We start from the raw sequence: 24,140 nt of genomic DNA, 5'->3' as shown, positions 1-24,140 counted from the left end.
GGCGGAGACTACGGACAGCTGTAAACTGGAGCGAGAGACATGTCTTGGGTACATGAGGTAAGATACACCGTAAGGTACTGCCCTGTTAACCTACCGTACGGAATGACAGTAAGCAACCAGATGACCTGGAGCACAGGTGCCAGTGGTGCTAAGATGCCCTCCAAGGTTGCCGAGCTTCGCACCGAGTTGGGTTGAAGTTACGCAGTTACGCAGGCTGGCAGGACCCAATTCAGGCTCAGGGAAGGGAGATCCATCATCCAGTGAACCTAAGGTGGGACGAGAGGTGTGCACGGTGAGCCATCCAGTCAGTGCCAGTCTTGCCAATGTCTGTCAAGGGTAATTGACCCCATTGCCTGGTGGCAGGTTGCTTAAGTTGGGCAGCCATCAATTATTTCGCCTTCTCAACTCCATAGGGCAAGTGTACCTGTAGTGTCCGACCTTGGTGCATCAAGTTGTCTCCAGTGTCTGTAAGGTACATCTTCACATATCGACGGAGTACCCAGGCATCTTTTGTCCTGAAGAAGGAGGAGGAAGACTGAGAGAGAGGCAAAGACACCCAGAATGACAGAGGAAGCTGCGTGCCGGCGCGGAGAAGAAGAAACGGGCATCGCTGGGCAGCAGCCAATGATAATCACAAAGTATTAAAGTTACTTGGCACACCCGCCAGCGCCGCTGGTTGGTATCAGCAAATACCGCAGGCCCAACCACGCTAGTCTCATTTGCCGCTTCTACGGTGGAGAATCTTCACGTGGAACTTCCATCGTTGGGCGAATCTTCCAGGAGGAGCCCTGCAGCCACTAATCACTTTGGCAAGCTGTGGTGACCACTGGTGAGCCCGTCTGCCTGTCAGACCGGGCCCTGAAATGCTGCAAGCCAATCCTTAGCTGCTTGAGCCTGCTTCACGCTCACACGCTTGACTTTTTACTGATACCCTTACCTCTATGCTCCGAGTCCCCTCCGCCTTTCGGTCAGTCACTGCCAGTCTTTGCTCCCTGAGCAAACTCGTTGAAGACTCGAGTCCAAGTCTTCCATCCTCCTTCTCCTCCTCCTCCTCACCATCCTGCCCGCACGCCGCCGACCTTACACCATCCATCCCGCGCCCAATTGTCTCTCCTTCTTCCCTTCGCCTCTCCCCTTCACTTCTCTTCTCTTCGTCTGTGTTGTTTCCTACCTCAAATTTTAAACCAAATGCCCACTCCGACTTCTCTAGCCCACGATGGCCTACATCGAGCCACGCCTCATCCACCTGCTGAACGATTCCACTACGCCACAGCTCGCTCACGCTGATCTACCGCCTCTCCGCCTAGCCTTTTCTCGTCCCTCCGAGAGGCCTTTCCCACTCGAGCCTGAGACCACCCATCGCGAAGAAAACTCCAAAGGGCCCTCGCTTGCCACCAGCCACGGAGCCCCACCACAGAATGCCGGCACCCTCGACGACAGCTTCTCCGCACGAGATTCACGAAAGGATGACGAAGCACCAATTGATCGGGGAGCAGTCAACAGCACCGCGCATTTACAATTGAGACTGCTGTTGGGCGAGGACCGAGATAATGCAGACTCCTCCTTTTCTCTTAGCAAGATCCTTGACGAGGTGCCCGAGAACAAAGATGATTCCGCAACGAAGAAGAGGCACCGCAACGTTGCCACCAAGGACGATTTCGTGCAGCTACCACAGCCCGTCAAGAAACAAAAGCCAATCCAGCCCCAGGTCATGCCGACTATGCCGCCCATCATCAATGGCTTACACGAACCTCCTCCCGATGCCGCGCTGTTCCCACCCATTGCCTCCAATGACTTCAACGAACCCGAAAGCAACCAGCTAAAGCCACTCCGAGATTTCGCGCCTGTGCCCGAGGAAAAGGATATAGAGATCGAGGCTGAGAAGCCCGCTGAGACTGACTCGACAACAACCAAGAATTCCAAATTAAGTGGTGGCAAAACAAGGAAGAAGGCGATGAAGCCGAGGAGGAAGTGGTCGGAAGCTGAGACAAACCACTTACTACTAGGTGTCAACCGTCATGGCGTTGGAAAGTGGACGGATATCCTTGCAGATCCCGACTTCAACTTCAATGACCGAACTGCGGGTGACTTGAAGGATCGGTTTCGCACCTGTTGTCCGAACGAGTTGCGCAGGACGAACAGTGAACCGAAGATTGCAACTGCTGCTGCTGCGGCGCCGCCAACGACCCCGACCGAACCAAAGCCCAAAGCGAAAACAGGACTACTGTCCGAAAATATACTCATAGCCCAAGATGAGACTATGGCGAGCGAACAGTCCCAGTTGACCCAGGCTGAACTGGACGCCTTTCCTAAAATGAAGAGGAGCAGGGCGCACCGCAAGAAGCTGGAGGATCTAGCCGAGCTAGGAATCCACGGTCCATTCAAGAAGTCACACAGACGAGAAAGACGACCTTTTACCGACCAAGACGACAAGCAAATTCTCGAAGGGCTGGATAAATATGGACCAGCCTGGACCAAAATCCAGAGAGATCCACGCTTTAGTCTGTCTGGACGACAACCGACAGACCTCAGAGACAGGGTTCGGAACAAGTACCCCAGTGTTTATGCCAAGATTGAAAAGGGATTGTTCCAACCCCAGGACGGGCGAGGGGGCGATACCCTCGAACCGACGATTAGCATGAGCATCTCAAATACTCTGCAGCCCAACAGGCCACCTCCCATGGAGGCGGCATTGAATAGAAGCAATTCCAAGGAGGACCTTCCTAGGTGGCCTCTATCTGTCATTGACAACGGAGAGCTACCTGCCAGCCAGCAGGCCTTCGACTTTGGCGAAACGACCACGGCGACTTTCATGGGAAGTGCGGGAGAGATGGATATATCTCGCCTACTGCTGGACGACTCACAGGTCGCTAGCTCGACTGCGATATACGCACCCGATCAGACGTCTGAATCAACGTCACCTTAACGTACCATTGGGTGTTGAAGTCTCAACAGCCCTTCGACAGCCGGATACTCATCCTGCTGCGTCATTTGACAACGGTCTAGCATATCTGCTAGGTTCCGACCTGTCACCGTGTGTGCGAGAATTTGTATCGAACATTAGAATCAAAAGTGCTGCGTATTGTTTGCTTGCGTGGCGTATGTGGAGAAATGGGGCGCTTCGCTGCCCGAACGGTCGTTTCTGGACATAAACTTATACCAAACTGGTTTTCCGTAATCACATTTTGGAGATACGGCGCATGGTCAGATATCTTTGGCCAAGGATGGACAAGGGCTTTGGAGTGAATTAGATGGACTACGATCGTTTCTGCGCAAGAACGAGATAGTGTTCAGGACAGGCTACTTTGAGCCATCAACCGACTACCTCAGTAGAGTGTCGAGACCTGGGCACTGTGAGCTAGAAAGCACCAATCGCTAGATGATTGTACTGAATTCAGTGCACATGACCGATGCGTACTTATGAGTCTGGAAAATTTACACGGTTCGACATGCCAATGATGGAATTTGAATGGTCTCGAAGAAGAGACAGCTAGCTGCCTCTGCGTCTGCGTACTAACATTCGGATACCGTTATTGTCCTTTGGGTGGGGCCGCTGTCATCGATCCTACCCGACAAGCCCGTGTTGCCATGTGCCGGTCGTGAACGGGACCCACAACCGCCGAATCAACGGAGCACGAGAGCCAAGTGGAGAGGGTTTACACGGACCACCTCGCTTAATCCAGTTGACCACTGACCACCACCGGATTATCGAAGCCCCGCCCCTCCTTTTGACCGCCCAGAGACACAAGTGTAGGGTTCGAAAAACCTACGCCTCACAGAAAATTTCCAGCCCGATCGCTCTGTACTCCACGTCCCGTTGTTGAATCTGAGTATCTCGACTTCGACCTTCACACCCACCGACCAGATACCCCCATAGACTAATCGGCAGTCAGACAAAATGGGCAAGGGACTGTAAGTGCTTGATACCCAATCCTCAATTCCTAGGTTATTGTCGTCGTCGATGCCATTCGGATTTTTATTTGGTTCTCGAGCAAGTTTGACTTGCCCATCGCGATGAGTTGAAGAAAAATTCCGACGACAACATTCGAGACCTTCATCAAGGACGTCCGCGATACTCCGCGATACGAACAAACATTCTAACAATGCCCTCACAGCAAGAAGCACCAGAAGCGCCTTAGCGCGCCTTCGCACTGGCTCCTGGACAAGCTGTCCGGAACCTACGCTCCCCGCCCCTCGGCCGGTCCTCACAAGCTCCGCGACTGCTTGCCGTTGATCGTCTTCCTCCGCAACCGCCTCAAGTACGCCCTCAACTTCCGCGAGACCCGCTCCATCCTCATGCAGCGCCTCATCAAGGTCGACGGCAAGGTCCGCACCGACATGACCTACCCCGCCGGCTTCATGGACGTCATCACCATCGACAAGACTGGCGAGAACTTCCGTCTTATCTACGACACCAAGGGCCGCTTCACCGTCCACCGCATCCAGGCCGAGGAGGCCGAGTACAAGCTCGGCAAGGTCAAGCGCGTTCAGCTTGGCCGCGGTGGAATCCCATTCTTGGTCACGCACGATGCGAGAACGTGAGTTTGCACACTCTGCACTGGTTCTGTCAGACATCATTCAGCCGTTGGATCAAGCTTTGGTCGATTCGTCATCACCCAAAATGCTCTCTTGTTCAATTCCTGGAATAAGACTTCCCAATCATACAAAATCCCCTTCCCTTTTGAAGTGGGAGGGAGGCGGAATTGCAACGTCAAAAAGAAGAATATTGGCCGATTACGAAGGAAAGAGATTGGAGCTATATCCGACGGCTGTAATGTATCACCCCACCCGAACCCTCTTTGCTGACTATGCTCTTCCTCTACAGCATCCGCTACCCCGACCCCCTCGTCAAGGTCAACGACACCGTCAAGATCAACCTCGCCACCGGCAAGATTGAGGACTTCATCAAGTTCGACACCGGCTCCATCGCCATGGTCACCGGCGGTCGCAACATGGGTCGTGTCGGTGTCATCACCCACCGTGAGCGCCACGACGGAGGTTTCAACATCGTCCACATCAAGGACGCCATTGACAACACCTTCGCCACCCGTGAGTCCAACGTCTTCGTCATCGGCTCCGAGAAGCCCTGGATCTCCCTGCCCAAGGGCAAGGGTGTCAAGCTCACCATCGCCGAGGAGCGTGACCGCCGTCGCGCCAACAACCTCGCCGGCAACTAAGCGATCATTCTTCCTCTTCTCCTACGAAATGATGAAGGTTGCGCGTGAGTCTGCTGCGTGTGTTGCTGCAGTGTCGGGGTTGTTGTTCCGGAAGGTGACGCCTCCGCTGCATTGCTACACACTTTCGTGAATGTCTCTCGGGATGGACACGGGTTATTTGGGTCGGGCAAATGGGATTGAGCATGATCAAACAAAAATTACGGAGTCTAGGGCTGATTTTAGAGTTGTCGGCTTTGACTACCCGGCAGATAGCTGCGGCCAATACCAAGCCATTGAAGGTCACTCTTCCGCCCAATCTTGAGTTCCCATATGCTTCGCTTGTGATATCGTCCTGTGAAAGCCACCGTATCCCCACTTCGCTGTTAGGACACCTCGACGTCATCATATGTTGTGATACAATGTCATGTTATTGCCGCCCACGATACTTTCCATCTGCTCCATAAAAGAATGTCCACTGAGAAGTAGGATTTGTTCAACGCATATCTAGATCTAGAACATTGCCCTGCGTTTAGTGATAACTGTGGCTACCTCTACGTCCCAAGACATGATGAGCCTTTAACTCATCATCTTCACGAGGCCCCACCCTGGGAATTGTGAAAGACTTTCGTCACATTGCTCGACCCTAGAGGAACAATTTGCTCCAGTCCAATAGCCATGAACCCCCATTGCCTTCCACCAGCACCACATCCTCACTTCGACCTGTCAACCACAAGCCATTCATCCGCCAAGCCGTGCCTACCCTCTAGTTCTCACCCCAACACCTACATCACACCCCTTCCCACAAACAGTTCCCAAGGGTAGGGAGGGCAGGTGCTTCATCAAGGCACACAGCCACCGAGAGGGAAAACGCAGCGTGCGAAGGACAGAAAAGGGCTATAGTTACATCGGCATGTACTCAAGGGCCCAACCCACTCACTCACTCACTCATTCATTCCCACACGGAAAACCACCACACAGTAAACAGTCTCGTGCCCTCTGCTGCATGCTTATATGACGCAGGCTCACTCGGCAGTCCGCGTCGGCCTGGAGCCACGAATATGGTTCATGACATACTGTGCAGGCATTCTTACACACACCCATATTCTCTGGGGTACGTTTGTGTGCCTACTCGTACCTGCCATGAATGACTGTGGGTGAGGGGAAGGAGGTGGAGGAGAGGGACCTTTCCACGGGCAGCAGGATGCTAGTAGGGCATCTGAGGTAGTGTTGTCTACCCCGAGGAAGTTCTCACCGTAACCCCCAATCGATTGGTCATTGCATTACGAAATACGAAAGGGGGCACTTCCTCTTCGTTCTTGCAGCCGAGGAGAGGGGGCCTCCCCGAATAGGGAGGGGGAAATGCGAGATTCTCGTCCTGGTTGAGATTCCGATACCCCGACTTTTGGTCCTGATCCTGATTCTGGGGTAAAAAGGCGCCCCGGTACTTCCTTACCGGCGTATTGTAGGCACAAGAATGGTGAACTTGACGCTTCATGGAATCTTTCATCACAACTCACAATCGCTTTGTGCGTTCCCCTTAGGGGCGAAACATTTCGAACAAGGCGGCTTGTGCCTGAGCAGGTCGCTAGCAGCTGATCCCAAATCATCCCACGGACGCGGTTTTGCCAATTTCTGTATTTGAGAGGTGAACAGCCCCAGCCTCGTCTCCACGGATTTTCGACCCCTGGAAGTAAGAAAGGTCCTGACTATATCCTGTACGGATATCAATACAGGTGTATCGTGTCTTAAATTTCTATGGACCTTGACCAGACGGGCACTCAGGTATCCGTAGCTGCTCTCGGCTACCTCTTCTCGTGTCCAGACTTTGTGGAGGTGGGACATTTCCCCGCCACCAGGTTGTGGTCGCCCACAAACCCCGCCGTAACACCCGTACTGCGGTACTGCGAGAATCCACAAGCAGAAACTGGTGTCGGGAGACGATGTGCTATGTGGTACGTCGGGTGTTAATGAACGAAACCCCCCATCTGCCATGTCCATCAAAGACTCTAAAGAATAACATAAACATTCCGATCTATAGCCAAGTGGAACGTGTTGAAGGTTCAAGAGGAGGCATAGGCGTCGTTGACTCAAAGTCAAATTTGTTCAGCTTCCGGACGCAAGGAGAAGAACTTGACTGAACACGCCCGGCCAGGCTTTGACAATAAAACAAACGAACTCCATACGAGCACATCAACAACCAGGCGACGGCGAACATGCCTTCGGCGACTCTGCCGCCGAATGTAGGTAAGACACGAGCAGCCAGTCGGGGCGCGCGGGGAGCACAATGCAGTTGCCCCGGCACAGGGCATTATTTCTCTGCTTTGTTCCAGAATCCGCATGTTTGTCACTGCGGAGACTCCACGGCTTATGGATCAAGTAAGGCAGTCAGTCATGCATTTTCGTGGTTGGTGGCAGCTCCGGACAGCGTTTGGGGATACCATGGTACATCCAAATTGGTTATTCCCTTGGACAATGGGGAGGAAATCGTAGTTGAGAGCCAGGTGCGGCAAACCAGCTACTGGCTGGCGTTGAAGATTCCGTACCTGAGGATCTTTGACGATACTGGTTGATTCGAGGACGGACAGAGGAACAGCTACAGCCCAAAGGAAGTCCTGCGAGCGGCTTTCCTGTTCTGCGCTGGGGGGCTATCCGACTTCCGATCCCGACCTGAGTACCTGGAAATCCATGCAGCATCCAAGCTACCTTGGCTTAGAATCGATGATCGAATCTCATCGATTATTGGGGTCGCATGGCTAGCAGCAAGGGGTGGGTTGCGTTGCAGGCTTGCGGCGTGGGAGGTACGCATCTAATCATGCACTGAAAATCCTTTGGGCAGGTCGACAGGAGGGCTGAGCGGGCTTTGAGAGAGGGGCGTTTTTGTCATCGGAAGCCGCACACTTCTGGGGTGAGAAGTGGTGTCAGATTGCCTTCCTCGTAATGGACAGCGATGCCACTGCCTGACAAGAGAACAGGATGTTCAATCTGCCTTGAGCGCGTGCGATGGTTCCACAGAGCCCGACTCTCACAGCGTGTGACGTCCAGTCTGGGGAACGGCGTAACAGTGGTGAACCTCGGACACATCGCTGACAAAACTCAAATTCCCGATGATGGTGTTTCCTAAAGGTAATTGTCAGGGTCAATGTAATTGCTTACCACCTTCGCCCGCAATAGAAATCCAAGAAACAGGTGAGCTTATGCCACACTGTCCTCTGGGAGTCAGACGACAGCGACATCTTTTACTGCAGATGGAGCAAGAGACTTAGCTGCTTTGCTTGGTTGCTTCGGCCTTTGTCGTATATCTGCTGTGGGTTCTGTTATCTTGACCTCGGAAAACCTCCGTGTCGGCGCTGCCATCGGGAGCGGACTTCCGGGGGCGCATTCAGTTGGTGAGATAGCCAGCACCCAAGGTCCTCATCTCGGAACACTCCTCTTCGTTGAATTTCCGCTGGCAGACTGTCAAACCCCGTGCCCACCCTTGATCCACCAGGCAAGTGCGATCTCGCAGTGGATGATCTCTGTGAGAGGATGCTCAGAAACCTGCAGTCATATCCACAGACGAGAAGACATGTTCCAGCCGGCAAGCGGCACCCTCACGAACGTCTTGTTTGGCTGGCCCCGGAGGCCAACGGCCTGCGTCCTCGGCGGTCACCGTGGGCCACCGTTACCCCTCGTGCGAGCCCCACCGCGGACTCTACACCGACCAGGCCGGTGCGCGGGGGTTCGTCAGAAATCAGGGCCCTTTTGTCGCTCACAAGAGGCTGGAAAATCGTGGTCATGGGAAGAGATTGAAATTTTCTCGGCCCCCTGTACCCATGCTCTTAGTTGGGGGTACGCCGGTACGCCTACAGTTTCTCGTCAATGGCATTTTGAGTCTGCCAGACTTCGTCAGTCTTGTCTTGCCCCGTCTCACCGTCGTACAACTCAACGGTAGCAGGGCCATCTTCGGACACGAGGTCCGTCAGCTTTCCGAACTCGACACTCGATTCGCTTCTCAGTCGTAATTTACGGCTGGCATTGCCGCGAACTTGATCACGTCGGTGAGAAGTCCAACTCAAAGGGTGGGATGCCGTTGGTAATCAGACTTCCAGTAGACCAACTGCGGAAGGTTGTTGCTGCCCCCCATTCATTATAGCTTCAGCCACCCCACGAAACGGGGGTCACACCTGCATCACAACCCAGCATCAGTCCCTACTGATGACGTGAAATGCTCTATCTTAGTTCATCATCCGCATCGTGTCCATGCTCACTCGGACCTTCGAAGCTGGCCACATTTTCCGCGTCGACTCCGATGCCCCTGTTTCTGTTCTTGATTTGTTGGTTTCCAAGCCGTCACCCAGCGTCGCCGAGAAACGCTGAGCTACAGCAAACCCGGAGAGGTCGCGAATTGATATCGAATCTGTTCGTCTATCCTCGCTGTATCGCTCCACGGGGAAATGTTCCATTCACCGAGAACATCGACGACTTCGGATTGTTTCATCTTCGGCATCTTCCCCGCCTGTGCCCCAGATCCAGGCCCGATGTCGTCCTCTTTGTTTTGTCTCTGGCAACATGGCAAATCCACGCTCGCTGCTCCACATGGAAAGCTTGCCCGGACTGGTGCTAGTCAGGCGAGGTATTGCAAAGTACCTCATCGTGGAAAAGTCCAGAGTCTCACCCCCGCTGACAACTCAGGGCTACTACCTTTGCTCATTCGCTAGCCATGCTTTCGTCTTTCTAACCCGCCGGCTCTTGACTTCTTGACTTTTTAGGCCTGTATTCCCCTTCTTCAGTGTCATGATTGGTTGCAAGAAAGTCTTCTATGCACCCACTCCCTCTGCCTTGTCTGCACCTTGTTCCCAAAGCGGGATGCGGTACGCCCAGGTACTTGAGATTCGGGTCATGCTCTCAACTTCTTCCACAAAAAAAGGCAGAGAGGCATCGTTGTTAAAGGCGAAGGGCCCCATTGTCATCCACCATATCCACTTGCCCCAACACTCAGCTTCTTAGCTTGCTTCGTGGGCGATTGCGACATTGGCCGTGGATTGGGATATGTGGTCGACGATTTCGCTCGCTTCCTGGATATAAACACATCGTCTTCCTCTTTCTGCTAGGTTCATCGTCCCGGCTTTGGTTGTCACGGACTCGTTTCCGCGCTGTACACCGACGCTTTTTGGCAAAGGGCCTTTCGTTAGCCCTCTACATCATCGTCATTCGGGAGACCGACAACTGGCCGACTTTTGCATCGTCCTGTACTCCCGATCGTAGGAATTGCCATCCGCACCTCTTCGTTGGATTCGACGCTTCCGGCAAAAAATCAGAAGCAGCGCAGACCAATATCAACCTCGAACGCCGACGCAACCCACCACTAAACCCTGTCGATTCCAGCATCTTACCCTGGTCGTCTTCTTGGCCAATAGCAGACTTTCTCCTCGAGGAATCGGATTTGTGTCCGTGTAAATGGCCCTCATCCCCTGCATGTCGGCCAAACTCTCTGCGAGGCCCCTTTTGGGCCATAGCTTAAGGGGCCGACTCGCTGGGCCCGCTCTCCGCGCCGGTCGGAGCTTTTCGGCCACGACCACCCGGCGAAGCAGCCCCCGGGCCAGCTCCGAAGGTTCGACCAACACCGCACAAAGCGGCTGGCATGGAAAGTCGGTCTGGGGTGTTGCTTTGGCCGCCGGTACTGTTGGCTGGGGTCTTGCTAGCTCGATAAAGGACAATTCTACCAGCGCTGGCTTCCTTCCTCTTGGCAGCGCTCTGCTTTCTCCGGACGGTTTGTCCCGCCCTGTGACTTATGCAAGCATGGCCGAGATGGAGCAGGTATTCTGACCCCATCGAGCGAAAGAGTGCCACTTCTAACTCCGCGTGTAGGCCTTGAAGGAGATTCGAAAGGAGCTAGGGGGCGAGGATATCATTTCCACGGACCCCGACGATTTGCATGCTCATGGGTATTCCGAATGGTCGTCGACCAACCCTGATGGACTTCCCGTTGCTGTTGCATACCCGCGATCAACAGAGCAAGTGGCGACAATCGCACGAGTATGCTTCAAGTACAACGTCCCCATTATTCCTTACTCGGGTGGTTCCAGTCTGGAAGGAAACTTCTCGGCACCCTACGGGGGAATCAGCGTCGATTTCGCCTTTATGGACCAGATCCTCTCCTTTAACAAGGATGATATGGACATTGTTGTTCAGCCGAGTATCGGATGGCAAGACTTGAACGAAAAACTGGCGAAGATGGAGAGCGGCCTCTTCTTCCCCATCGACCCGGGTAAGCTGAGATCAACGAAGTGTTTGCCATAAACGAGATTTCGGGAACTGAACATAAGACAGGCCCAAGCGCAAAGATTGGTGGAATGATCGGTACAAACTGCTCGGGAACCAACGCCGTTAGATACGGAACGATGAAGGATTGGGTGATCAACCTCACCGTTGTTTTGGCAGATGGAACTGTGGTCAAGACTCGCAGACGGCCAAGAAAGTCTTCTGCCGGCTACAACCTGAACGGGTTGTTCGTAGGATCTGAGGGAACACTAGGCCTTGTAACCGAAGGTGAGTAGGACTACGCAGATGGTCTGGCTCCAGCTCGTCACCGCTTCCTTGAGTGTTTACTAACATTTTTCAGCAACCCTGAAGCTCACTGTTGTGCCCGAAGACTTTTCAGTTGCCGTGGTTACATTCCCTAGTATTAGAGACGCTGCTGCGGCCGCAGCCGAAGTCATGCGCAATGGTATCCCTGTGGCGGCCATGGAAATCATGGACGAAGTCCAAATGAAGGTAGTCAATCTGGGTGGTGCAACAGCGCCTCGTGTCTGGCAGGAACTCCCGACCCTGTTTTTCAAGTTCTCTGGTACCAGGGCCGGTGTCAAGGAGAACATTGGCCTCGTTCAGAAGATCACCAAGAACCACAAGGGCGGCAACTTTGAGTTCGCAAAGGACGCGCTCGAGCAAAAGCTGCTATGGTCTGCCCGAAAAGAATCATTATGGTCGATGTTGGCCCTCCGCAAGGACGGTGAAGAAGTTTGTGAGTAACTCGTTATCTGGCTTGGCCAATAGGGGAACTTATGGACTAACAATGCGTAGGGAGTACTGATGTCGCTGTCCCCTTCAGCCGTCTGGCTGAACTCATCGAGATTAGCAAGAAGGAGATGGATGACATGGGGTTGTTTGCAAGTATCCTCGGACATATCGGCGACGGCAACTTCCACGAAAGCATTATTTACAACCGGACAATCCCCGAAGAGAGAGAGAAGGTCGAGAAGTGCGTCCACAACATGGTAAAGCGAGCAATAGAGATGGACGGGACGTGTACGGGCGAGCATTCGATCGGCTGGGGCAAGAAAGAATCGCTGCTTCTTGAGGTCGGCTCCGATACCCTCGACGTAATGAAGTCGATCAAACGCGCGCTGGATCCGAAATGGATCATGAACCCTGGAAAAATCATGGACATTCCTGAGGGCTCAAGGACGAACCAAGATTACTCCGTATAGACCTATAGTCGTTTGATATGGGGCAGACATGAATGATGTGGAATGCAATCAAGAGCGGTGGATGCCACTGAGAGTCGGGTCGTCTCGTCGACTAATGACTGAATAGGGCTTCGGAAGGACATGATGAAAGATCTCGCCATTACACAGGCATGTGGGGTTGGATTGATTGGCATTGTTCAAAGATCTGGTGTCTAAAATGGGTTGCTTAGGTGCTTGCAACAATCAGAAAGGGGACCATACCTAGCACAAAGTCGAAAAGGCTGTAGAGTAATGGTCTTTAAAATTGAGTCCTTTGCGTTCGACAGACAATTTTGCAGGGAGGGTTCCGTTCTTCCACTTGATACAGACTGACTTCAAGGCTGTGTTCTGCGATTCATAAGAAACTGTTCATTCCTTACCGTTGTGTTGATCTTCTAGTCCATGAGCAGCGAAGAACGGACAGCTCGGTAGCGGCGAGACACCGGTATCAATGTAAAACTTGAGATGAGATTCAAAGGTGAGAGTAGATCGACTGGACGATGATGATGTGCAGAGTCTGAAGTAAGCAAACGAGTAGGAGATGGTACGAGGGCAATCGATCTAAGATTCAATATTGTAGCGGGTAGCTGCATGCAAAGTGCTTGGGCAAAGAAAATTTGAACCCAAGCAAGTTCAATCCAGAAACACTTGATCGAAGGCAAGAAGGAGCCACTTACTTATTCCTTGCTCCTTCCTTCATAAACAACACCTTGGTCTCTACCTTCCTCACCTTGACTTCACCTCCAACCCCGTCCACATCCTCCTGCTTGCCCCTCTTCCAACCTCCAACCTTCCATTCTCCAACCTTCCCATCTACCTTCTCCAAAGGCAGTCCACCCCGATCACTTTTTGTACATGCCAACTCGTCCCAATACATATTCACCTGAATCATAGGTGTGTAAAATACAGCCTCGGATGCTTCTTTTCAATAATTCTTTCATGAGGAATGAAAATGAGTTCTACTGACTTTGGCTTCTAGCAGCCGTCCCACGCCATGGATATGGCAGGTGAGCCTTGGCGTACATGGCCGGAACTCTCACTCAAGATTCATGGCCTCCCTGAGGCCGTCGATTTAGCTGAGCTATACGAATCCTTCAAGCAATATGGCGATATTTCTTCGCTAGAGATCGGAGAGAACAAAGATGGCCAACGTGATGGATACGCCCGGGTTCGCTTTGAGCCTCCGCCCAGAGTCAATTTCTGGTCATCAGGATCCCACACCGTCCAATACCAGGGAGGCAAGAGCGCTTTTGTCACTCTCAGGACGTTCCGACCAGCCCATGAAAGTCACTCCAAGTTGACCAAGAGTCCCTCGAACCCCAACATCTGGTTCGATTCCCAGATGATGCTTGAAGCGGAACGCATGGACTTTGGCACACGGCTCCACGAGAAGGAGATGATGGTTTTCAAAACCGTCCAGAAAGGTGTGCGAATCGATATGAGTTTGACGAAGAAGAACCTTACCATCCACTTCGACACTTGTCCTTTGGACCTATTAGAAGACCAGAACGGTAACGAGGACAAGGAGGTATTTCACCACAAGTGCGGAATCGAGTTCGCCCGCCTGACCAACATCTATCGAGTCGATCGAGGTGAAGACACACTTCTAGTCATACCGCTGGGCCTTCCACCTATGTTCTGGACCAAGGCAAGCAAGAGGATGCGAAGCAAGATGGCCGTGAGCAAAACTTCATGGGGCATTACGGACATGTGGGAAAGGCGCACAGTCATACTGCACAATGATCAACTGCCAAAAGACTTCCCAATCACGCTCCAGTCAGAATTCGCAGATCCTGACTTCATCAATACCGGTCGCTGGACCACTTACAGATTCTCGATTCCCAAGACCGGACAAGATATTCTGGAGAAATTCCTGCAGGCCTTAGAGGCCCACAACATCACGACGACTACTGCAGAATTCTTTGTGGCTACCTCTCCGCGACCTCCTCTGCTCGGTACTTTTTTCAGGGCCCAAACCCCCGAGAGTCAGTTGCGATCTTTTGACTCTGATTCCCATGACCACCAACTGCCCTTCGAGATCCACTACCAGCTTGAGGTCTGTATTTCTCGGGGCATTATATCTGAGTACTCCATCACTCAGGCATTCATCGACCGACTGTGTCAGATGGACAAGGACCGAGCGAAGTGGATGCTCGAGTACTTTGCGGATCAAGGGAAGATGGAATGGAACCCGATGGAGATGTTCGAGAATGAAGAGGCTGCTCTTTATTTTCCTGGTGTGAGCATGCCATACTACTGCACCACGATCCGGAAGGTCATTGTCACACCATCAACCATGCACTTTTGCTCGCCAAGCGTCGAATCCTCCAACAGGGTACTGCGAAAGTACAATTCTTACCAAGACCGCTTCTTGAGAGTCCAATTCACGGACGAGCTGTACAGAGGCAGGATCTATAGCGATGCAGGGAACGAAATCCATCACCGCATCTACCGTGCCCTGAAACAAGGCATCAAGATTGGAAACCGCACTTACGAATTTCTCGCCTTTGGAAACTCGCAAATCCGGGAGTGCGCTGTCTACTTCTTCTGTCCGACCGATCATCTTTCATGCGATCAGATCCGTGACTGGATGGGACATTTCAATCACATCAAGAATGTCGCCAAATACGCTGCTCGCATCGGTCAGTGCTTTTCTACAACACGAGAGATCCGAGGTGTCACTGTTCCTCAAATCGTACGGATGCAAGACATCGAGCGCGGCGGCTATTGCTTCAGCGATGGTGTCGGCAAAATTTCGAAGCTATTGGCCGAAATGGTAGTCCACGAGATGGGCCAAGATACCATTGGAATACCCTCTGCTTTTCAGTTTCGCATGGGTGGCTGCAAAGGCATGCTGGCTGTCTGGCCTGACGCAAAGGGTCTTAATGTCCACATCCGACCTTCCCAAGAAAAGTTCAGGGCCCAGTTCAATGGCCTAGAAATCATCAAGTTCGCACAGTTCTCACCAGCCACGCTGAATCGACAAACCATAACCATTCTTACGACGCTTGGTGTCAAGGATGGTCCGATCTTGTATCTTGCTGAGCAACAAATCCAGGGCTATGAGAAGGCTATGAAAGACCGAGTCGCCGCTGCGAGCTTACTGGGGCAATATATTGACGAGAACATGACATCCCTAACCATCAAAGACCTCATCTGCTGGGGCTTCATGGATGCAGAGGTTCAAGAGCCGTTCGTGCTGACAATTCTGGACCTCTGGCGTATCTGGTCTATGAAGCTGTTGAAGGAAAAGGCGCGCGTCGTCGTCGACCAAAGCGCTTTCCTTCTCGGTTGCCTGGATGAGACAGGCACGTTGAGAGGCCACAGCCAGGCAACTGAGGAGAAGAATACTAACAATATCGAGGACTTGCCGCAGATCTTTGTTCGAATCGCGAATCCACAGGATGGCAAATTTTACTGCGTCACCGGCGTATGCATTGTGGGACGAAACCCTTCACTTCATCCGGGTGATATTCGGGTTGTGGAAGCGGTCGATATCCCTGACCTCCACCACCTGCAGAACGTCGTGGTGTTTCCGAGCACCGGTGATCGAGATGTCCCCAGCATGTGTTCGGGGGGTGACCTTGACGGAGATGACTTTTTCGTCATCTGGAACCCAGACCTCATTCCCAAGAACTGGCACCACCCACCTATGAACTACATCGCACCCAAAGCACCGAAACTAAGGCGGGATGTCAAAGTATCAGACCTGAGAACATTCTTCGTTCGTTACATTCAAAACGACTGTGTGGCAAAGGTTGCACTTGCGCATCTGGCTCATGCCGATTACTCCAGAAAAGGGGCAAACGATTCAAAATGTGAGTGAAATACCAGTGAGTGATGGTGGACAAATATTGACACAGATTCTGTAGGCTTGAGGCTGGCAGCGCTGCACTCCAAGGCGGTAGACTATGTCAAAACTGCAGATCCAGCGGAGTATCCTGACGAACTCGAACCTAAAAAGTGGCCGCACTTTATGAATCGCAAGTACAAACCATATAAATCTACGACTGCGCTTGGCAAGATCTTCGACAGAATCGTAGAGCAGGATCTTAACCCTCTCTACGAGAAGAAATTCGACGGAAGGGTGCTGAAAAGGTTTAAACTGCCCGAGGAATTTCTACAAAAGGCTCGCAGGGTCAAAGGTCAATACGATACTGCTCTGCGTCGTCTGATGAGTCACCGTGACGTTCACACCGAGTTCGAAGCATGGACAGGTTTCATTCTGTCGAGACCCCGGGTTGGCAGCGGCTACAAGCAACAAGAGGACATTGGCCGAGAATCAGCGGCACTCAAGCAAAGATTCCGAGAGATTTGCTATACAGAGGCTGGTAGCAGACGGTTCGAAGACTTCGCCCCTTTCGTGGCTGCGATGTATCAGGTCACTGAGCAGGAGGTCAATGCAGCGCTTGCAGAGGAATACGAAGACGAGGATCACAAGCGACAATCGATGCCCCTGATCAGCTTCCCGTGGATCTTCCACTGGATTATGGGTCGCATCGCCACCGGCCACGTCAAGATCAAGCCTACCGTCGACCCCGAAGCCAAAGCGATACCGATGAGGTCGTACCCTATTAGTTGGGTCGAGCAAGATAACACAGGCACCCAACAGGAGACTCAGCTTGACGACGGCAGAGTGGTGCACCACGGTGACCTATTGGAGGTATTTGAGAACACCACGAAGGAGGCTTCCGGAGTCTCACCATCACCCGAGAACCGCGGTGCTACTACTGGTCAGGAGGACGAGATACACGTTGAAGAGGAAGACACTGCCATGGACGCCATGGAACGACTGATGGAGAGTGCCTTGATCACAGGTTAATGCGGCGCCGGAAATGGCTTGTTTCTGCTGCGACACGGGCGTTTGACAGGTCATTCCCGTAACGGGAGTCATTAATCATCGACAGCGGAGGAGCCGGCGAAGCGATAACGGAGGCAAAGAGAGAGGGCTTTTCAGTGTTTCACGGTTGGGCTTCGATGTTTCCAACACCCCTCCCTCAGGCAACCCTTCTCTTCACTTTTTGACTTCTTCCCGACATGCAGATAGGTAGACACGTAGGCCGGCAATGAGAATAGGGTACAACAATAACCAGTCTCGCTTCTTGACGCACAAATCGCCTGTTTTCCCAAATGCCATTGCGACCCTCAGGGGGAGCGGGAGTCCCGGTCCCGGCTCGTGTCTATCTTCGGTACGGATAGATCCTTGATTTCCCGTACCGATGGAGGGTGGTGGTGGGTGAGTAAGTGAGTGAGTGAAAATGGGTGTGGGTTGGTTCATGGTTCACGTTGCGTTGCGTTGCGTTACCGCGGGAAAGTAGCCAGGGGATGCAAGTGAGTTGGGAATGTAGCCCTACTTTCCTGGTGGCCGTTCGGGGAGCCAACGGGAAGTTAGCCGGATGTGCGTGCGTTCCATTGCTTCTATGCCTTCGATAGCCCGAAGAAACATGCCTACCTAGAAAAAGGAGGGGGGGGGGGGGGATGGAAATAGAAGGGGTCGTGGTGGCAGGTGTTTCCGGTGGTATCAGCAGCAGCAAGTCCAGGTGGCACGCAGAACAAACGTAAACGTATTCGTACCTACCTTACCTTACTTCGTAGCAGGCAGCATGGTAAGAAAAGGGGTGCTGTCATCTGCGTTATTGCCCTGGTGACCCAGCCAATCCAGACTCGTGCAAATCAGTTCAAAAAGGAAGTATCAGGCGGCAGGGCGGCGCCGGTGTAGGCACAGGATTTGCGTAGGAGGATGGGGAATGGGGGCACACACGAGGACCAAGAGAAAGAAGGGCCGTATAGACGGCCTTTCCCGGATTGTCAATGTCATCACTTTTTTTTTTAATTTTTTTTTTTATGAAAAGGCCCGGGGACATCTACTTGGCACACGCGATGTCAAGACCATTTTCACTCTTTGGTTGGGGGAGAGTGTTCCTGGTGTCCTGTTGACTAAAGTGTCCAAAGGTATTGAATTGTCGAGTTGCGATTGGGGCATCAGATTTACTCAGTCTCCTCCTCCCGCCGGTAATCCTCCGGTACAAGTTGTCCCATATTCGTAGCCATTGCCTTTCTCCTTCATCTCTCCACCATTGCCTGTATGACCTACATGTCTCCAACGTTCTTCCCACTTGTTCTAGCCAAGCCCGACGACGACGACGACGACCAACCGCCTGGACAGAACTTGTCTACTCTGTTCTGTTCTGCCCACGGTCTGTCCACAGAACAATCGTCGATCAAACGGCAACCTAATCGGGCGCAGCATGCATACAGCGAGATCACTTGACCCAGAGGCCAGCGCACTGTCGGAGTTGTGTGGTCCCACTTCTACCAGCGTATGCAACATCATATTCCCACTTCTCCATACGATCCAGCAATATCTGATCAAATAAGAGGGGAGGCAACAGTAGGATCCCGCGACGATTCCGTAGTCGGACGGGGCCAATCTGTCTTGGGACCAGGAAGGGACTTTCTCAGTGTGGCGTGGCGATGATTGGTACCAAGGCAGTGGACTGGGGAACGGGGAGACGGGCAATGACGGGGGAAGGGGAGCGCAAAAGAAACCGAGAACGGCATGTGCCTCTTCAGCTTTCGCGGTTGCTCCACGTCCGAGCGGGCACAAAAAGAAGACAAAAAAGGCGGATCGGGAGAAAGAAGAAGTAGAAGGAGAAGCAGAAGCAGAATAAGGCAGGGGAGTAAGGATGTTGCTTGATGGGTGCTGATCGCAAATCCCTCTCTCACGCTCTCACCCCGCTCCCCTTCTTTCTTCACTTCCTGATGCAAAGGTCCGTTCTAAGCACCCATTTCTCGCCTGCGCTGACCTCGCGCCCCTCGTGCTGTTGATAAGTGGAACATGTGTCAGTCTGCAGTGACCTTTGCTGCGACCAGGTATGGTGAAAATATCAAGGGACAGGTGTGTAGGCGGGAGGGATGCAGGGGTCCTCTTCTGCTACTCAGGTTGCCAGGTGGTACCGTAGTGCAGAGTGTGCATATCGAGTTTGGTGGTTGGGAGGGGAACTTTGCAGTGATGGGATTGGGGCACAGCAAGAGAGCGTGAGAAAGGAAGAAAAAGAGAGATGGAGAAGTGAGGCCGCAGCTGAGGTGGCCGTGGTTGGGTCCTCGTTTCGCGCCACTAAAAGCAATGAAAAAAAGGTACATGAGAGCGAATTGCCAACGAATACATCGTGGTGGCAAGGGTTAATGTTGCACAAAAAACGACAGGTTCAGGTACATCTGGCTATGGCCATGGTTCGTTCGGGGATCAGGGGAGGACGCATAGAGTTTTTGGAAGTATGAAAGGCTGAGAAATTTCTGAACAGAAGAGACTTACCAGCATGCAGTCGTCGCCGTGCTTGTGTAAGAGGAGCATACCCGTTTCGAGGGCGACCGGGATCTCCTCCTTGGCGGAGCGGCGGTCGTTGGGGAAGAAAACGGTCTCGCCGCCAACACAGCCCTCGGTGGAAGAGGTGAGATAGAGGAGCAGCGTCCAGGTTGTCTTGCATGTGACGGGTCCGGAGGAGGGGTTGAGGTTGAGTGATACGTTGTTAGAATCGTCGTCTGTAAGTGGGGGTCCACTGGTCAGCCTAGGTCGATCCTGAAGCTGGAGATGATGAGGAAGCCTGCACGGAAGACAAGTGAAAGGACACAGAAGAAAGAGTCAGAGCTCAAAAAGAACACCATAGGGTCTCCGGAATACAAGGCATGGCGGTCCTGGTTCTCTCAGTGCCGAGTTTTTTGTTTGGATAGGAAAATGCGAGATGTCGAGGGGTATCGCTGGATCGGACTCGCAGGCTCCCGGACTCATCTTCCTACATCATCCAGGGGGAGATAACGCCATGAAGCGGATCGGGATGGAACGATCCGCAGGGTTGTGGCTTCTGGGACAAATCGCTGGGTCTCTGGTGCTCGGATGGAAGATCGTGATGACTAGGAAAGTGCAAACAAAAGAGGACTGAGCGGAGGAGACAAGATATCATATATCATTTATGATCATCTGAAGGGCAGATCGCTGGTCCAGACACTTGTTGTGGGTCCCAACATCGTCTTCAAGGGCTAGCGGTTCAACGAATTCACATCTTTCAGCAGGTTTCTCATGCAGACTCGTAAGTCACGACCTGCTTCGTAGACACTGGTCTTGGATTCGACGTTGTTGAGACATGCATAGTAAGGGAACCGTGGTTAAACAAAGTGTCCACTCCACTGGAATGGGTCGATGAAGGTAATTGTCATGGGAAAGGGAAAACGTATGGACCGAGCATGACCAAATCCTCGTACAGTCTGCTTAGTGACGGGCATTGTGGGATGTCCACTCGGACCTGGGCAGTGGTTTTGCAACGGTCTCTGCAACCCATTTTCGGGAGCCCAGAACTGTCGATGTGTGGAGAGAGCTCTTCGTTGATGTCATGAGAAATAGCATGGCCATGCCCTCAAGACAAAAAGACTTGTGGAGCTCTGGCACATCGAAGTCTTTCGACGAGTGACAAATATGTGCAGCCTATGGCAATCGCGCGAGGACCTCAGAGCACTTGGCCACTGGCCTAGTTGCATAGAGGGGCGGGAATCTTGTTGGTTGACTGGCAGAGTGCCTAGTGCTCTCGGCGCCTGTGGCGTTGAATGACAAGAAAATGATTTGACTATGAGACTTACAATGTGCATCGAAGTACTGGCCCTTGGAGTAACGATAGATGCGAATATTGGGATTTAGACCGACGACTTCACCGCCCCTAGAGCGATCGATCCATGTAAGTAAGTCTCATGGCAAGCCCTCAGCAAAAAGACCTCGACGCAGGCGGTTTCTTCTTCTGTGTGGGTTTCATGTTTGTTATAACTGTTTTTGGACGCATTTGATTGTGCGCAGACGCTGGCGGATCTAGCCGGAAGCGCGTGGGATGCGTTGTTCGTGGCCAGGGTTTAATTCGGAGGGCCAGGGGATGGAATGAGTAGGGAGTCAGGGACTAGGGGAGTTGGAACAGAAGACAGTGGACTCACCATAAACCCTGAATGTCTTCTTGAGCAAGCGATTCGCGCAGCCCAGTCTCCGTCCACAGGCGTTGAGCAAAGGCAGCATCCTGCACTTGAAAACGGTCGTTCACTCTAACCGCTTCTCCCCGCTTAGGCCGACCAGGGGTAGTGATCAGCGGTAAACCCCTCAGAAAAGTGACATAAGAACTGCAGAGGGATTTTGGCCAAAAGTTGCGAATCAGGAGGACCTTGTCGGGGCAAGATGCGAGCTGGTCGGCAGCCAGGTCGGTGACAGGTAGCGGCGGCTTGAACTGAGGCCAAGCGGGCGGCGCGGCGGGAACTGAAGCTGCGGTCAACTTTGCATTGCCGCCATTGTTAGTTCCAGAGCCGGCCTTTGTCTTCCCGGCGGTTGTGTTTTTGGGTTTCCCCATGGTAAGGAGTACAGATAGGGTTCGTGCTGTGCCGTACAGAAAGAATGGAACGTGTTTCTCGGGATGATGTGCAGCGGGCCAAGTAATATCAGGTGGCTTATGGTTCCTGACGGCTGTCTGGGACACGACTGAGGCTCCCGCTAATATGTAGCAAAGTGGCGTGGCAGAGTCGGAGGCGTGGACGCCGACAGGCTGGTCTTTGCGAGAAACGTTGGGCAGGGGTTGACTGGTATGTATGTCGAGCGGTTGATTGGCTGTTGAATATTGGCCGAATCGAGTGTGCAAATCGTTGTTGCGCTTGTTTTGTGCTCCGAGATGTCGTTGGAGCCCTGAATATCAACCCACGTGAGAGTTGGCGTGGATAAACCAGGATGAGGGATGCTGGGAGTGGAATCGCGATTCGTTGGCTGGCTGAACCCTTTGATTATGACGTCCAATCTCTCGGCAAGTTGGGGGTTTCGTGCGTAGGGAGAAATGCGACTTTGTGGGCAGCAGAAAGAAAATAGAATGATGTTGACGTTGAGTGGTTCGTGATGGATAGAAGTGGGTTTGAATGATGAAGTGCAGGCGCTAAGGTCAATCAATGTACTCCGTAGCCTTGTGTGGCGGCGTGGCAGGTGGTGGTAAGGTACTGTGTGCGGCTCACAGTGTGGACGGTGCTTTTTTTTTTTTTTTTTTTTTAAGGCGTGTGCCAACCTGGGAAGCCGCGCCTTACCCGACCGCCGCCGCTTTCCTTCAGATCCCCGGTGGACCCATGCCAAAGTAGACCCATTTCTCCGGGGGCCCGGGGGAGACGCCGCCGGGACCAGGGCCTGGATGGATGGGCAGCGCTAAGCATTGGTCTCGCTCGATCTTGTGAGAATCGCCTTTTCTTCCCAGTCACAGTCACGGACTCACAGTAAAGTGAACCCTCCCTGTCTTTCCCTGCCTTTCGTCACATCTCAAGCAGCCAGCCTCCGTCTCTGTGTCTGCTTTTTCATCAGAAAGTGACAATTGACCAAAATCCCATTTCCCCTCTGCCATGTCCGGGTTTTCCTTGACATCTTCGGTACTCGTGACTAAAGCCTGCAGCCTGGCGTGCTCCTAGCAATTACGACTAAGATTCACACGCATCCCTTTCCTCTCTGTCGGATTTCAGTCTGTGCGCAGCGTCCCGTCGCTTTGGCGCCATTACCTGTCGGCTCTCGCGACCTGGAGCTTGCTAAATTTGACCACAACGCTGAATTGGAAGAGTCGATGGGGGTAAAGGGCAGCGGTTACGAACTAGGGATCTTTACACAGTAGTGTATAGAGGGTAGGGTGCTACGCGAGAGACCCACGACGGTTATTAGCAAACTTTCGGTAACGCGGTTGCTCCCGTCGCCCCTTCGAACCTTCTGTCGTACAATGCTAAGTTGCTTGTTTTTGGGGTGGCCTGTTGGGGCAATCGGCTCATTGCATGTCAAACGGCACTTGTTGATAGCTGATAGGCAAACGTTGAACTTGGCCGTCACGGCACATAGCACAGCACGGCCGCATTGGCCCATCTAATCAATCTGACAATAACACGATGCAATCTGGCAATCTGATCCGTGACCCAGTGTTGTGGTAAAGGAACCGTGGCACCCCAGGTTGGAAAAGTACGATAAACTCGCGCCTCGGCGATCGCGGAGATTCGCACCTGCACTGCACTGCACTGCATGTCGAAAAATCTGGTTCGTTGCTAAAATCCCTCATCAACAGTAGCAACTCAGAACTGGGATTTACCAAGAGAAATATTCTGCTGTGGATAGGCCTCACTTTTGGCTGGATCCTCGACGTAATTGGGTGCTGACTTCGTGACTATTGCCTTTCCTGGCTGAGGCGCTAGATCTCGTAGGAAGTGATATATGACGGGACCCGAGAAGTCGTAGGTCTGTCGCGTCACAAAACCTGCCAACCTCCTGATTGATCGCTGCACATCTGACCTCGTCAGTCGCTTTGACCTTGAAGAACAGGACTCATCCTTGTTCATCGCAGGAGAGTTGTCTCGCGCTGTAAGTCATCTCCCCCATGATGTGAGACTGCAGGTATCCTTCTTTGATCATGAAGAAGACAATCAATTTGTGATGAAACCGAGTTTGACCTGAGACAATCCGGTCAAT

At 52.6% G+C, this 24,140-nt stretch overlaps 5 protein-coding genes across 5 annotated transcripts; 4 read left to right on the top strand and 1 right to left on the bottom strand.

Annotated features, from left to right (window-relative positions):
- Nucleotides 1–1,216: 1,216 nt before the first annotated feature.
- On the top strand, nt 1,217–2,926 carry BDP55DRAFT_539231 (MYB DNA-binding domain-containing protein; the record flags this gene model as incomplete). Its single annotated transcript, XM_060568014.1, has 2 exons — nt 1,217–1,846; nt 1,895–2,926. 2 exons carry the CDS (start codon nt 1,217–1,219, stop codon nt 2,924–2,926), a joined length of 1,662 nt encoding a protein of 553 aa, XP_060437052.1.
- Nucleotides 2,927–3,479: 553 nt separating this feature from the next.
- BDP55DRAFT_16257 (ribosomal family S4e) lies at nt 3,480–5,622 on the top strand. Its single transcript, XM_060565696.1, has 3 exons — nt 3,480–3,912; nt 4,116–4,538; nt 4,826–5,622. Exons 1-3 carry the CDS (start codon nt 3,899–3,901, stop codon nt 5,175–5,177), a joined length of 789 nt encoding a protein of 262 aa, XP_060437051.1. The 5' UTR covers nt 3,480–3,898; the 3' UTR covers nt 5,178–5,622.
- Nucleotides 5,623–10,592: 4,970 nt separating this feature from the next.
- Nucleotides 10,593–12,622, top strand: BDP55DRAFT_625531 (glycolate oxidase; the record flags this gene model as incomplete). Its single annotated transcript, XM_060571486.1, has 5 exons — nt 10,593–10,952; nt 11,004–11,403; nt 11,466–11,684; nt 11,758–12,156; nt 12,216–12,622. 5 exons carry the CDS (start codon nt 10,593–10,595, stop codon nt 12,620–12,622), a joined length of 1,785 nt encoding a protein of 594 aa, XP_060437050.1.
- A 1,012-nt stretch (nt 12,623–13,634) lies between these two features.
- Nucleotides 13,635–17,462, top strand: BDP55DRAFT_762892 (RNA-dependent RNA polymerase; the record flags this gene model as incomplete). The annotated part of the gene is made up of 2 exons (XM_060580896.1): nt 13,635–16,458; nt 16,513–17,462. 2 exons carry the CDS (start codon nt 13,635–13,637, stop codon nt 17,460–17,462), a joined length of 3,774 nt encoding a protein of 1,257 aa, XP_060437049.1.
- A 1,930-nt stretch (nt 17,463–19,392) lies between these two features.
- BDP55DRAFT_538189 (uncharacterized protein) lies at nt 19,393–22,017 on the bottom strand (the record flags this gene model as incomplete). Its single annotated transcript, XM_060567920.1, has 4 exons — nt 19,393–19,461; nt 19,956–20,182; nt 21,272–21,348; nt 21,614–22,017. The coding sequence occupies 4 exons, from the start codon at nt 22,015–22,017 to the stop codon at nt 19,393–19,395; spliced, it is 777 nt and encodes a 258-aa protein (XP_060437048.1).
- Between the last annotated feature and the right edge of the window lie 2,123 nt (nt 22,018–24,140).

This window comes from Colletotrichum godetiae (assembly GCF_030913485.1).
Source record: "Colletotrichum godetiae strain CBS 193.32 chromosome Unknown BDP55scaffold_1, whole genome shotgun sequence".
Lineage (NCBI taxonomy): Eukaryota > Fungi > Ascomycota > Sordariomycetes > Glomerellales > Glomerellaceae > Colletotrichum > Colletotrichum godetiae.
Note: the sequence above shows the minus strand (reverse complement) of the source record. Positions and strands in the feature narration are given on the sequence as shown.

Coding starts and splice junctions, on each gene's coding strand:
- BDP55DRAFT_16257 (XM_060565696.1), top strand. Junction 4,539..4,825: donor GTCACGCACGATGCGAGAAC/GTGAGTTTGCAC, acceptor CTTCCTCTACAG/CATCCGCTACCCCGACCCCC.